Source organism: Alexandromys fortis, unplaced genomic scaffold (genome assembly GCF_014885135.2).
Source record: "Alexandromys fortis isolate MF-2015 unplaced genomic scaffold, M_Fortis_MF-2015_v1.1 scaffold_367, whole genome shotgun sequence".
NCBI lineage: Eukaryota > Metazoa > Chordata > Mammalia > Rodentia > Cricetidae > Alexandromys > Alexandromys fortis.
This window is the reverse complement of record NW_026068258.1, coordinates 241,757-256,459: the sequence shown is the minus strand read 5'-3', so window position 1 is coordinate 256,459 and position 14,703 is coordinate 241,757. Positions and strand designations below refer to the sequence as shown.

The following is a 14,703-nucleotide window of genomic DNA, read 5'->3' as shown; positions in this document are numbered from 1 at the left end:
TTATCAGTTGAAAACCTCATGATCATTTATTTTTCAATATGGCAAAATTTTTAAATAAGACTATGGTACAACAAAATTAAACTGCCACTATCAACTTCAAAAAATGTAATATTGATAGAATACAAATAAAGATTTTGAATGTACAAGAAAGATATCAATGAGGATAATTTCAAATAGAGAAGTAATTCTTCCAAAGGGATGACTGGGCAATGAGACAAGATGGATGAGGGATGGATGAGGATAACAAAAGCATGCGACCTGGAACAACAGATGTGTGGAAACAAAGGAAAGAAACTATTTATTCCAAATTACTTTACTGTTTCTTGAAAGAGGGGTTTAACACCCAACAACTTCTTCAGAGCCTCTGTGACATTCTTATTCCTCAGACTGTAGATTAGTGGGTTCAACAGAGGGGTGAGTATCGTGTAAAACACAGACACCACCATTTCCTTCTCTGGGGTGTGGAGAGAAGCAGGGAGCATGTAGGTGTAGATAGCAGCACCATAGAAGAGGATGACCACGGTCATGTGGGAGGAGCAGGTGGCGAGGGCCTTTTTCCTGCCCTCTGCCGAGTTCATCCTGAGAACTGTGAGGAGGATGAAGGAGTAGGAGCTTGAGATGACTATCACAGGGATGAGAAGCATGAGCACACAGCACAGGTACATGAGGGTCTCATAGAGCCAGGTGTCTGAGCAGGAGAGCTTTGTCACAGCGGGGACCTCACAGAAGAAGTGATGGATCTCCCTGGATCCACAGAATGGGAAGGTCATGGTGATAGGAATGAGAATGAAACCATCTAAGGATCCCAGGGACCAACAGACAGACATCAGGAGGAGACACACCCTGCGGTTCATGAGAACAGGATAACGGAGTGGATGGCAGATGGCCACATAGCGGTCATAAGACATGACCCCCAAAAGAAAAAATTCTGAACCTCCTAGTGTTGCATAGAGGAACATCTGCATCCCACAGGCAGCAGCTGAGATCTTGTGGCTCCCCAGGACCTGGTCTATGAGCATCTTGGGCACAGTGACAGAAATGTATATCATGTCCATGAGGGACAACTGACTGATGAAAAAGTACATGGGTGTGTGGAGGCGGGTATCAGTGAGTACCAGAAGAATCAGGAGGGCATTGCCCGACAAGGCCATCAGGAAAATCACAAATATGACCACAGCAAGCAGAGTTGGGTGTTTGGATTGATTGAAGAATCCCACCAGGGTGAAATCTGACTGTCCAGTGTAGTTGTTCATCCAGGTGGTGATGTTCATGGGTGTCTCTTTGGCAACCAGGAATGATTTGGGGTTAGTTGCTGCTTACTGATGTGTGTACAGCCTAGTGGACTGAGAAAATTACATGTGATTGTATATAATCTATCTATAATAAGCAATTTAAAGAAGTAAGGATTCACATCTGTGGTTAGCGCCATCACAACTCAGACTAGAGCTACTACAGTTCATGGTCATGGTCTTTCCTGATGAAAACTCATGTCCTCTGTCAAAAGTTCTTGATTTTGAAGGATAATTTTTTTTTACTAGTAACAAAAACAGTGAATCACTGACCAAAACAAAGAAACACAAACCAATGAGAGTCAAATGCAAGTAAACACATTATTAAGAATATTAATGAATAAGGTTATTTTCAAGAACGATTTTAGATTAACTTTAATATTAGCACATTATGAGATGCAGTCTCCACTTTCATATTCATTAAATAATATGGTTTTTAAGATAATATAAAAAATCTTAATTGAAAAACTCAAACAGTCCACTTAAAATTGATTTTGATAAATCTTACATGCTTGTTGTGATATGTAAATGTTATTTAAATATACATTCATATAAACATAGTCCTATGAAAATATAGAGACAACAATACACAGAACATGCTTGCTGGGGCTGGAGAGATGGTTCAATAGTTGAGAGAGCTGGCTATTCTTTCAGAGGACCTGGGTTCAAGTCTCAGCACCCACACAGTAGTTCACAACTGTCTATAAATGCTGTTCCAGGGGATCTGACACCCTCACACAGACTTACTGCATATAGGCAGAACACTAATGTTTATAAAATACAAATAAAAACTATTTTAAAAAGAAAGAACATGCTTGTTCATCTAGCGTTGCTTAGACTGAGATGATGGGAAATCTCACCTTTCGCTGACCTCTGCTTCTCCAAGTTCATCATCTCACAAGTTCCATTATCGTCTTTAAGCCTCAGCCTCATCACTGCTGGTTACCAGGCCAGGGTGTGACCATAGCATATCTATGGACCATCATCTTCTTTAGTCCTGAGATGTCCCTAAATGTGATTCGCCATTCCCTGTGCTCCATGCTCACAGCCTGCCTCTGTGCTTCATACATACATACATATTTAAGGAAACATAATGTACATATGTATGCATGTATGTATTTAAGGAAACAGTAACCATGACTGCATTAAACAAAGTTAGTGTCCACCTGTGTTGGGAAAATAGTACGTTTGTGAATTAAAATGAAGATTCAAATAGGTACACAATTGTGAGAAATAGCAGCAGACAGAATGTACCCAGCCTTATTGACAAGGCTCAGTGAATGCCTTTTCCACATGTACTTCTCAAAGAAAGGAGATTTTTAAGGTTTTTATTTCTGAACTAGTAGGTTCTGCATTTTTGATAGCTCTAATCAATAGGAAGGGAATTAAATCTCCTCTTTCTGAGATGTTAGCAATAGTTACAAGCAAGGGGCTGCTGAGATACCAATCATAGGTCTCAGGGACATTTTACATCTTATGTCAAGATTCAAAAAACCAAACCACAAAAACCTACCTGAAACTGAAATCTTTAAAGGGCCATGTTCTTCCAAGCTGCTGACGGAGCAGAAAACATGGCCAGGTCCTTAATTCCCTCATATAAATATCAGACAAACCTGAGACCTGTGGGAAGAGATGGAGAGAGATAGAGACAAAAAGACTGATGAATGGGAAGACACATGACAGATTTCCATGTTTAGAGAGCTTATTTGTGAAAGGAAACATGACCTGCCCAGCAGGTCCTAAGTTACTCCAGGGTCTTGAAGAGGCACTATCTGAAAGACACGGGAGGAGAGAGAAACGGACGTCAAGCAGTATTCCTTGTCAAGGCATCCCTTTATTGAAGCAAGTTTCATGTCTTAAATACTCCTCAGAAAGGAGCTAGGGCAGGGGGAACTGAGGAAAGGGGGACGGGAAGGAGGGGCTTGGTAGCTAGGCAGCTAAGTGGGGCAGTTTGGCAGCTAAGCAGGGCAGTTGCAAGGTCAGTGGCCAGAACACCTGCTGTTAGTGATAAGTAGCAAGCCTTGAAGACACTCTGTGGTGCTTTCCAGAGCTTGAGTCTCCACGGTCAGCACGTGATGTTTTGGCTAACTTTAAGTTTTCTTGCCTCAAGATTTCCACCTCAACGCCCTGTGAGATGTGAGAAAGGAGAAGCCTGAAATGGCTCTTGACAGAAACACACATTTGTTCTAAAACTGAAGTTTCACAGTGTATACCTTAAGGTACCTGCTGAACCCAGGTTATAATTGTACACACAGTGGACAAGAACTTTGGAGGGTGCCACAGTGTATGAGAATCCCTGAACAGTGTCTGTGGGTGAGTGAAGGTCAGGAGGAAGGGGAGGCACAGGACAGTGAGCTGGGAAGGCAGTGCACTCTATTAAGTGAGGGACCATTGACAGCAAGGCACCCAGAGACCATGGGACTGAAAAGTGCTGTATGCACAAGGCATGGGACCAGCAGCTGCCGTGCCCTTACACCTGCTGTGCTGTTTGATCTCATGTGAACAGCTCAGTGCACTGCTAACGCTGGGTGTTACTAACAGTGAAGGCAGAGAAATGACAGAGCATCACCCCAAGTCAGCAGCATCCCTGAACCTCCCTGTGCATCCATAGGAGTCACCGTGTTTCCTTCCCTTACAGTGGAGAAGCTCAGGGTCTCAGCATCTGCCTCACATCACACAATAACACACAGTATGCGTGCTTAACTCATGGGTAGGCACAGAGTGGTACCTGCCTGGATCTGTGGGAATCACCATGTCCACAGAAATTTATAGTTTCTGTTTAGATCATCCACAGCCTGCTCTATATGTTGAGCCATGAATAAGGTTAAGACAATTATTTTTTCATTACTGCAACACTAAATTTTGCCCACACTTGAAGTGAAATTAACTGCAAAAGAGACACTTTTGGAAAACTAATGAATTATAATATGAACCCCCAAAATACAGAAAGAAGTGTGGGTGTGTTGGTGATGCCCACTAAAATCCCAGCACTTGTGAGACTGAGGCGGAGGATCAGCAATGAAATCAATGCAAGTCTGGTGTGTATGTGTATGTGTGTGTGTGTGAGAGAGAAAGTGAGTGAGTGAGTGTAGCAATATTGCTCCATTTATAACTTGGAAGTGCTAAAGTGCATGAGGGAGAAACTGGGTGTGGAGGTACACTTTTTTATTCCCAGCACCAGGGAGACAGAGGCATATAGATTTCTCAGTTCAAGGCCAGCCTGGTCTACAAAGCATGTTCTATACATCCGGAAAATAAAACATAACCAAAAAGGAAATAAAAGAAGGCAGAAATTTATTTCTCACATAAATAGAGAATAAAAGATAATCAAACCCCTTGAAGAAGGAACAGCCTGTGCAGCGTCCACTCTGTGCCATGCATTCTCTCCTGTCGGGTGAACTCACCATCAGATGCAGCTGCAGCCTGGGTCATATGGGCCAAGGTTAAGTGCACAAGGCACAGGAGCAAGTGACGTCATCCTGGCTGGACTCTGTTTATTCCTGGATAAGAATTGTTAATAACTCCCCTAGGAGACTTTAAAGAAGGATGTAACTAAGCGAGCCAGGGATGGTGATTGAACCTCAGCCACAGCCTCATCTACTCTTCAGTTTTGTAAAAGTACAAAGCCATAGCCAGTGTTAGCAATAGCCTGGAAATCACCATCCTGTGTAGTATTATGGTCCAACACGAGTCTGTTATTGTTTATGTGCAGGACCTTGTTCACTATACAGAATCTCATTCCCTCTCCACCCACTCTGTGTGTGTGTGTGTGTGTGTGTGTGTGTGTGTGTGCGTGTGTAGTAGGAGCAGCCGGCAGTGCTCCCAGGGCTCGGCCACCAGCATGGTTAACTTTACACCCAAAATAGTTACACGGAAACTGTATTCTTTTAAACTCTGCCTGGCCCATTAGTTCTAGCCTCTTATTGGCTAATTCTCACTTTAACCCATATTTAATAATCTGTGTAGCACCATGAGGTTTGGCTTACCAGGAATATTCTTAACCTGCATCCATCTTGGAGAGGAGAGTCATGACGACTGTCTAACTCGGCTTCTTTCTCCCAGCATTCTGTTCTGTCTACTCCGCCTACCTAATTTTCTGTCCTATTAAAGGCCAAGGCAGTTTCTTTATTAACCAATGAAATCAACACAAAACAGAAGACTCTCTCACATCACACACATGTGTATGTGCTCATATAAACTTTCAGTAGTTTTTGTGATATGTTATCTTTCATAGTCATGGAGTCCAAAGTCTGGGGTTCAACTCCCCTTCCTAGTATGTCGCAGACCAGCCCTGAGGACCCGTCCTCTTGTGCCATCGTGTCCTCTCCCCATCACACACCCCTGTGTTCTGCTGTCAGTCAGAATCCGTGTTCATTGGGGCTGTGGTCAGTTTAAACGTTTGTTTCTTTTTGAATAGTGACATAAAGATTACAGAACAGCAAACAAGTACAAAGGGCTTATATAAAAATGTGAATATTTACATTACCATTATATGGAGAAAAGTCACACTTCAGAAAGTCACACCAGCCTTACACTGCAGACATCTGTGATGTGTAACCTGTGTAGTTGACGATGGTGTAAAACAGGGACGAAGATGGATCCAACTCCGCACTCTTGATCCTGCAGCCAAATTGCTCTGAACTTCTTCTGAATCCTAAAGTTTCTGATGGTGTTCCCACACCATGGCGGCGTTCCCATCCATCCTCTGAGCACACAGTGTCCTCTGGTCATCAGGTCCCTCTCCTGAGCGCAACCCTCTCAGGTTCCCAGGGCTTTATCTGCAGATGGAGCAGTGTCCTGACTCCTTCCCCACTTGGTCTGAGTGCAGGCCCAGGGTGGACTTAGAAGAGAGGAGGGGAGAGAAATGGGTCTTTCCCTGTTCCTGCTGGCCTGGGGCATCTGCATCAGCTGCAGGTGACAGAGGCTCTGTGGGACTCCCGGCTGTGTCCAGCACTAAGGCAGTTGACTAAGCACTGTTAGGACACAGGTGTCTGAGGTACTGCATGCTGTCAGGGAAGGGCCACCAGAAGATTCATAGAATCCAGCATCTAATGCACAGAGAGGGATACATGCAGATGCCAAGGGACAGCCTTCCACCCCAATGTCACCTGCCTGTCCTACAGATTGTCACTCCTGTGTCCTGCAGGAACTCCTCCAGCTTGAAATGTGAAGACTGCTGAGTCCTGGAAACTGATTCATGAGGACCTTTGCGGAGATGGGGGAAAAAACTAATAGTCTTATCAAACTATCAAATCCTGTGTAATTAACAAGTTATGAACCATGCCACAATGTGGATGCATCATAGAAATGCAACAGAGACAGTTTAAGGAGTAAAGGAGCATATGCACGGTACAATCTTAGCACAAGTACACAGAACTGCTTGTTGTTCCTAGTGATAAACAGGTCATGGGAAACATGCTGCCACTGTCTGCACATCTCACCTGCATCTTTCTGGGGAGACTTCATTAGGAAGTCTTTCTTTGTTCATGTTCAAAGAGTTGAAGAGTAATCAGGGTTTAGTGAGGTTCACAAATGTCATATTGCTATAGTGGCAGCTTTGACACAAAGACTGGAGGCTTCTATTCTGAATCCTTCACCTATTCCACTCTACACTGTCTCCCTCCAAATAAGAACTCAGCTTCTATTTGTACATTTTTCTCCAGAGAAGTAAATGTTGCAAGGAAGTAGCTATAAAGATATTTTTAGTAAAAAGATCTTTTCCATTTGGTAAAACTTACCTCTAAATTCAGATGGCTACTGTGGGACAATGGTCTTGACCCTGTGAAGATCTATCAGTTGTATTGGTTTAATAAAATGCTGATTGTCCAGTAGTCAAGCAGGAAGTATAGTTGGGGTGACCAGAACAGGAGAATTCTGTGAAGAGGAAAGGGTCAGTCTCCAGTCGTCACCCAGACACAGAGGAAGCAAGATGAGAATGTCTCGTTGATAAAAGGTACCAAATCATGTGGCTAACACAGATAAGAATTATGGGTTACTGTAAGATGTAAGAATTCGTTAATAAGAAAGCCTGAGATAATAGTCCAACCATTTTATAAATAATGTAGACCTCTGTGTGTTTCTTTGGGACTGAACGACTGCAGGACTGGGCAGGACAGAACATATCCTTAAATGTTTTTTTTTTGGCCACTTGAGCTTCTTCTATTGAGAATTCTGTATGGTTATGTACCCCATTTTTTACTTGGGTTATGTGGAATTTTGATGCCTAATTTTTGAATTCATTATATCTTGGAGATCAGTCCTTTATCTGATGCGGGGTTGGTGACTATTTTTTTTCCATTCTGTAGGTTGCCTTTTTGTCTTATTTACTGTGTCCTTTGCTTTGCAGAAGCTTCTCAGTTTCCAGAGGTTCTATATGTTTATTGTTGCTCTCAGTGCCTGTGCTACTGGTGTTCTATTTAGGAAGTGGTCTTCTGTGCCCATGCATTGAAGGCTACTTCCCACTCTCTCTTCTGTCAGATTCAGTGTGGTTGGATTTATATTGAAGTCTTTAATCCATCTGGACTTGAGTTTCGTGCATGGCAATAGATATGGGTCTATTTTCATTTTTTACATGTTGATATCCAGTTATGCCAGCACCATTTGTTGAAGATGCTTTCTTTTTTCCATTGAATAATTTCAGCTTCTTTGTCAGAAATCAGGTATTCATAGGTGTGTGAATACCTGGGCCTTCAATGCAATTTCATTGGTCCTCTTGTCTGTTTATATGACAATACCAAGCTGCTTTCATTACTGTTGCTCTGTAATAGAGCTTGATGTCAGGGGTGGTGATGCCTCCCGAAGTTCCTTTATTGTACAGGATTGTTTTGGCTATCCTGGGTTTTTGTTTTTCCATATGAAGTTGATTTTTGTTCTTTCAAGGTCTGTGAAGAATTGTGCTGGTATTTTGATAGGATTGCATTGAATCTGTAGTTTGCTATCGGCAGAAGTGCTGTGTTTTGTGTTGATACTGCCTATCCAAGATCATGGGTGACCTTTCCATCTTCTGGTATCTTCTTTAATTATTTCTTCAAAGACTTAAAGTTTTTGTTAAGCAGGTCTTTCACTTCTTTAGTTAGTGTTACCCCAAGAATTTTATGCTATTTGAGGCTATTGCGAAAGGTGATATTTTTCTGATTTTTTTTCTCAGCTTCATTATCATTTGTGTATAGGAGGGCTACTGTTTTTTTTTTTTTTTTGAGTTGATCTTGTATTCTGCCACATTACTGAAGGTATTTATCAGCCGTAGAAGTTCCCTAGTAGAGTTTTTGGTGTTACTTATGCAAACTATCATATCATCTGAAATAACAGAAGTTTGACTTTTTTCTTTCCATTTTGTATACCCTTAATCTCTTTTTGTTGTCTTATTGCTCTAGCCAGAACTTCAAGAACTATGTTGAACAAATATCGAGAGAGTGGACATCTTTGTCTTGTTCCTGATTTTAATGGAATTACTTTGAGTTTCTCTATTTACTTTGATGTTGACTGTTGGCTTGCTGTATATTGCTTTTTTTATGTTTAGGTATATTCCTTGTATCCCTGATCTCTCCAAGATCTTTATCATAAAGGGGTGTTGGATTTTGCCAAATACTTTGTCAGCATCTAATGAGTTTGTTTTTTTTTCTTTCAGTTTATTTATATGGTGGATTACATTGATAGATTTTTCATATGTTGAACCATCCCTGCATCTCTGGGATGAAGCCAACTTGATGGTGATGGATGATTTTTTGATGTGTTCTTGGATTCAGTTTGCCAGTATTTTATTGAGTATTTTTGCATCTATACTCATGAATGAGATTGGTTTATAATTCTCTTTCTTGGTTGAGCCTTTGTATGGTTTTGGTATCAGGTTAACTGTAGCCTCATAAAAAGAGTTTGGCAATGTTCCTTCTGTTTCTATTATGTAGAACATTTTGGGGAGTATGGGTAGCTCTTCTTGGAAGTTCTTGTAGAAATTTTCACTGAAACCATCCAGCTCTGGGCTTTGTTTGGTTGGGAGGCTTTTGATGACAGCTTCTATTCTTTGCAGGTTACAGGTCAATTTTAATTGTACTCCTGGTCTTGATTTAATTTTGGTATGTGGTATCTTTCCAGAAAATTGTCAATTTCTTTTAAATTTTCTCATTTTGTAGAGTACAGGTTTTTGTAGTATGACCTAGTAATTCTCTGGATTTCCTCGGTGTCTTTTATTATGTCCCCCTTTTCATTTCTTATTTTGTTAGTTTGGTTGTTCTTTCTCTGCCTTTTGATTAGTCTGCATGAGGGTTTGTCTATCTTTTTTATTTTCTCAAAGAACCAGCTCTTTGTTTCATTGATTCTTTGTATTGTTTTCTTTGTTTCTGTTTTGTTAATTTCAGTCCTCAATTTGATCATTTCCTGTCTTTTACTCTTTTTGGACAACTCTGCTTTTTTGTTGTTGTTGTTCTCCAGGTTTCAGGAGTGCTGTTAAGTCACTAGTTTGAGCTTTCTCCAGGTTTTTTATGTAGGCACCTAGTGCTATAAACTTTCCTCTTAGCACTGCTATCAGAGTGTTCCATAGGTTTGGGTATGCTGTGCCTTCATTTTCATTGAATTCTAGGAAGTCTTTAATTTCATTCTTTATTTCTTCCTTGACCGAGGGCTGGTTGAATAGAGCACTGTTTAATTTCCATCTGTTTCTGGGTTTTCTGAAATTGGCGTTGCTGTTGAATTCTAATTTTAAACCATGATGATCTGATAAAGTACAGGGGGTTACTCCAATATTTTTGTTTCTGTTGAGGTTTGCTTTTTTTTTTTAACTGAGTATGTGGTAAATTTTAGAGAAGGTTTAATGAGGTGCTAAGAAGAAGGTATATTATTTCGTGTTTGAATGGAATGTTCTGTTGATGTCTGTTAATTCCATTTGAGTCATGACATCTGTTAATTCTCTTATTTCTCTTTTTCTGCCTGGTTGACCTATCCATTGGGGAGAGTAGAGTGTTGAAGTCTCCTACTATTAGTGTGTGGGGTTTGATATGTAATTTAAGCTTTAGTAGTGTTTCTTTTACATATGTGGGTGCTCTTTTATTTGGGGCATAGATGTTCAGGATTGAGACTTCATCTTGATGGATTTTTCCTGTTATGAGTATAAGGTGTCCTTCTCCGTCTCTTTTGATTCATGATTCTGGTTCTTGTCAATCAAGAAACCTGTTTCTTTTATTTGCTACTTTACTTTCTTTACTTCATTCTCAATAATTTAATTTAGATATAGCATTCCTGCTACATGTCACATGTAAATGCTGTGTTCAGTACAGGGTGTGGGAACAAATCAGTCTCAAATCAGAATGGCAGCACCAGCTACCTCTCTCTCCTAAAGACTGCTGCCCCAACTGACCTGACTTTTGGGAATGACTTCATCTCCACAGGTCATAGAAGGACCCTAGGCCTCTTCCTGTACCTACTGTGACTCTTGGTGAACATCACACTGAGGTTCCCAGAAGTCAAAGCCATACACATGTTAAAGATTAACCAAAAAATTCCCCCAAAAGTCAGAAACAAACAAAAATTCTACAAGACAGGTCGACTGATTAGAACTCCTATGAAGCTCTTATGGAGGCTTAGAACCTTAAGACATAAAGCCAAATGACCCCAACTGTCATTGGGGCCTTAGGAGTCATTCATTGCCAGCTTTAGTTTCTGAGCCAGAATCCTGTCTGTGCCTATCATTTGAAATAATTTGGAATGTACTGACATCAAAATGCTAACACCCACAAACTAAAATCTTTCCATGTCACCAGACAGCATCTGAGAACCATGGCAGAGATTTTCCCACTTTGCTATAACTTGAACCTCTGATATCTCCAGGGTGTAGTTGAAAAATGCCTAGAGTTATGAGTTATGGCTTGATTGTGCTTTGTGAGTTTCCATGAAACTTTGGAACATGTCCACCTGAGTCCACGTTCCCGGGCCATGGTCACTCACAGAATAAGCTGTACCTTATTCCCTTGAAGCAAGAGTTGTGTTTGGTTTTGAGGGATGCATGAGTGCATCTGTTTGCAAATACAGCTGTGCTGAACCTTTGAAACTCTCCTTGACACTTGTATGACCTAGACTTAAATTTCTTTGGACCACTATTTTTATTATGCCATAATAAAGGAGATGAAAATATAAAACTGTATTGTGCTCTTTATTTTTATGTAATTTTGAATATGCATAAATTATAACGAAAGCACACAGTTAATTCAATATGCCATTTATCCTCATTCACGTCTTGTTGACTTTGTTAGCCACCATTTTTTTCTAACTCACTCTATCTCTTAACAGTTGAATACCTCATGACCATTTATTTCTCAATAAGGCATAATTTTTAGTAAGACTATTGTCATTTGAAAATCTCAAATGATTTCAATAGATTTCAGTAGATTTAAACTATTTTTTTATGAGACCCATCTTTTCTTGTGTAGTTGTAAATTTAATATAAATTTCTTCTGAGACCCTGTATTGCTTTCCTGGTATGCATTTGACTTTCTAGAAGTTGCTACTGGTATGTGTATGAATGCAGACATAGTCCCATGTAGCTTCTGAGGTCTCTTAATGAGGGGAATCTAACATTAATTACTAATTAAAGATATTTATGGTATATATGTTTATGTTCTTTAGCTATCAAAATAAATGAAGGAAAATTACTGATGAGCATAGCACACATAATGAAATGTTTGTTGCCAGAAAGCGTTATTGTGGGTGATTTGGTGATGCTCAAGATCAATTTTACCATATATATAAAATGATATACATATACATGACTCATTTAAAAAATATTTCAATACTCCCCAAAATAAAATTCAAGACACTGATAAAAATCCTATTGTCCAACAAAATTAAACAGCCACTATCAATTTCATAAAATGTAATATCAAAAAGATACAAATAAAGATTTTGAATGTACAAGAAGGACATCAGTGAGGATATTTTCAAATAGAGAATTAATTCTTGAAAAGGGATGACCGTGCAATGGTGCATGAGGAACAACATCAGCATGAGACCTGAAACAACAGATACGTGGAGACAAAGGAAAAAAGCTATTGAGTACAATTACTTTACTGTTCCTTGAAAGAGGGGTTGAAACCCAACAACTTCTTCAGAGCCTCTGTGACATGCTTATTCCTCAGACTGTAGATTAGTGGGTTCAACAGAGGGGTGAGTATTGTGTAAAACACAGACACCACCATGTCCTTCTCTGGGGTGTGGAAGGAGGCAGGGAGCATGTAGGTGTAGACAGCAGCACCATAGAAGAGGATGACCACAGTCATGTGGGAGGAGCAGGTGGCGAGGGCCTTCTTCCTGCCCTCTGCTGAGTTCATCCTGAGAACTGTGAGGAGGATGAAGGAGTAGGAGCTTGAGATGACTGTCACAGGGATGAGAAGCATGAGCACACAGCACAGGTACATGAGGGTCTCATAGAGCCAGGTGTCTGAGCAGGAGAGCTTGGTCACAGCGGGGACCTCACAGAAGAAGTGATGGATCTCCCTGGATCCACAAAATGGGAAGGTCATGGTCACAGGGGTGAGCATGAAGCCATCTAAGGATCCCAGGAACCAACAGACAGACATCAGGAGGAGACACACCCTGCGATTCATGAGGACAGGATAACGGAGTGGATGGCAGATGGCCACATAGCGGTCATAAGACATCGCAGCCAGAAGGAAAAATTCTGAACCTACTAGTGTCAGGTACAGGAACATCTGCATCCCACAGGCAGCAGCTGAGATCTTGTGGCTCCCCAAGACCTGGTCCATGAGCATCTTGGGCACAGTGACAGAAATGTACATCATGTCCATGAGGGACAACTGGCTGATGAAAAAGTACATGGGTGTGTGGAGCCGGGTGTCAGAGTGGATCAGAAGAATCAGGAGGGCATTGCCAGAGAGTGCCATCAGGAAAACCACAAATATGACCACAGCAAGTAGAGTTGCGTATTTGGATTGACTGAAGAATCCCACCAGGGTGAACTCTGATTCTCCAGTGTAGTTGTTAATCCAGACGGTGATGTTCATGGGTGTCTTTTAGACAACCAGCAATGGTCTGGGCTTAGTGGCAGCTTACTGATGTATGGTGGTGAACTTTGATTCTCCAGTGTAGTTGTTAATCCAGACGGTGATGTTCATGGGTGTCTTTTAGACAACCAGCAATGGTCTGGGCTTAGTGGCAGCTTACTGATGTATGCAAAGGCCTAGTGGTCTCAGAATATTCCCTGGGCCTATAGATCTAAGAGTGATAATATACCTATAATAAGCAAATTAAAAAAGCAAGAATTCACACCTGTGATTAGAGCCATCACAAGTCAGATTAGAGCTACTGCAGTTCATGGTCATGTTCTTTTCTGATGAAAACTAGTGTCCTCTGTAAAAAAGTTCTTGATTTTGCAGGATAGTTTTTTCAAGTAGCAAAAATAGTGAATCACTGTGCAAAACAAAGAAACAAAAACCAATGAGAGTCAAATGCAAACATTATTAGGAATGTTAATAAATAAAGTATTTTAAGAACCATTTTAGATTTGATTTTAATATTAGCACATTATGAGAGATGCAGTCTCCACTTTCATATTCATTGAAGAATGTGGTTTTTAAAATAATATGGTAAGAAATCTTCACTGAAAAATGCACACAATCCATTTAAAATTGAATTTGAAGTTTCTTACATATACTTGTTTTAATATGTAAATGCTCTTTAAATATACATTATTATAAAAATAGTCATTTATAAATATAGATACAAAAATAAATGGAACATGCTTGCTGGGGCTGGGGAGATGACTCAGTGATTGGGAGTGCTGGCTGCTCTTCCAGAGACCTGGTTTCAAGTCTTAGCACCCACACGTTAGCTCACAGTTGTCCATAATTTTTGTTCCAGGGTATCTGATACCCTCCTACACAAAGACATACTGCACAAATGGCAGAACACCAATGTACATAAAATTCAAATGAAAACTATTTAAAAAAGAGAAAGAACATGCTTGCTCATCAACTGCTAGTTAGACAGAGATGATGGAAAGTCTCACCCTTCTCTGGCTTCTGCTTCTCCAAGTCCTCTCTAGGTCCACCTTTGTCTCTGAGCCTTATCAGGAGGAAGAGGATTTAGCAGTCACTGCTGGTGACAGGCTGTGGCAACAGCATCTCTATGGACAGTCAGCCAATTGTTCATGGAGTCTGAGAAGCAGAGAGAACACAGCCCTGAGATGTCCCTGAATGTTGTACCCTTACAGCCTATCTCTGTGCTTGACGTAAATATATACATGTGTATGTATGTATGTATGCATGCATATATTTAAGGAAACCTAACCATGATTGCAACAAACAACGTCAGTATCCATCTGTGCTAGGAAAATAGTACGTATGTGAATTAAAATGAAGATTTGAATAGGTACACGATTGTGAGAAACAGCAGCAGACAGAATGTACCC

The 14,703-nt window shown here is 40.6% G+C and overlaps 2 protein-coding genes across 2 annotated transcripts; both read right to left on the bottom strand.

Annotated features, from left to right (window-relative positions):
- Nucleotides 1-308: 308 nt before the first annotated feature.
- On the bottom strand, nucleotides 309-1,271 carry LOC126494335 (olfactory receptor 2T4-like). The gene has a single exon (XM_050131620.1). It carries the CDS (start codon nucleotides 1,269-1,271, stop codon nucleotides 309-311), a length of 963 nt encoding a protein of 320 aa, XP_049987577.1.
- Nucleotides 1,272-12,340: 11,069 nt separating this feature from the next.
- LOC126494333 (olfactory receptor 2T29-like) lies at nucleotides 12,341-13,297 on the bottom strand. Its single transcript, XM_050131617.1, has one exon. The coding sequence runs from the start codon at nucleotides 13,295-13,297 to the stop codon at nucleotides 12,341-12,343; it is 957 nt and encodes a 318-aa protein (XP_049987574.1).
- Nucleotides 13,298-14,703: the final 1,406 nt, after the last annotated feature.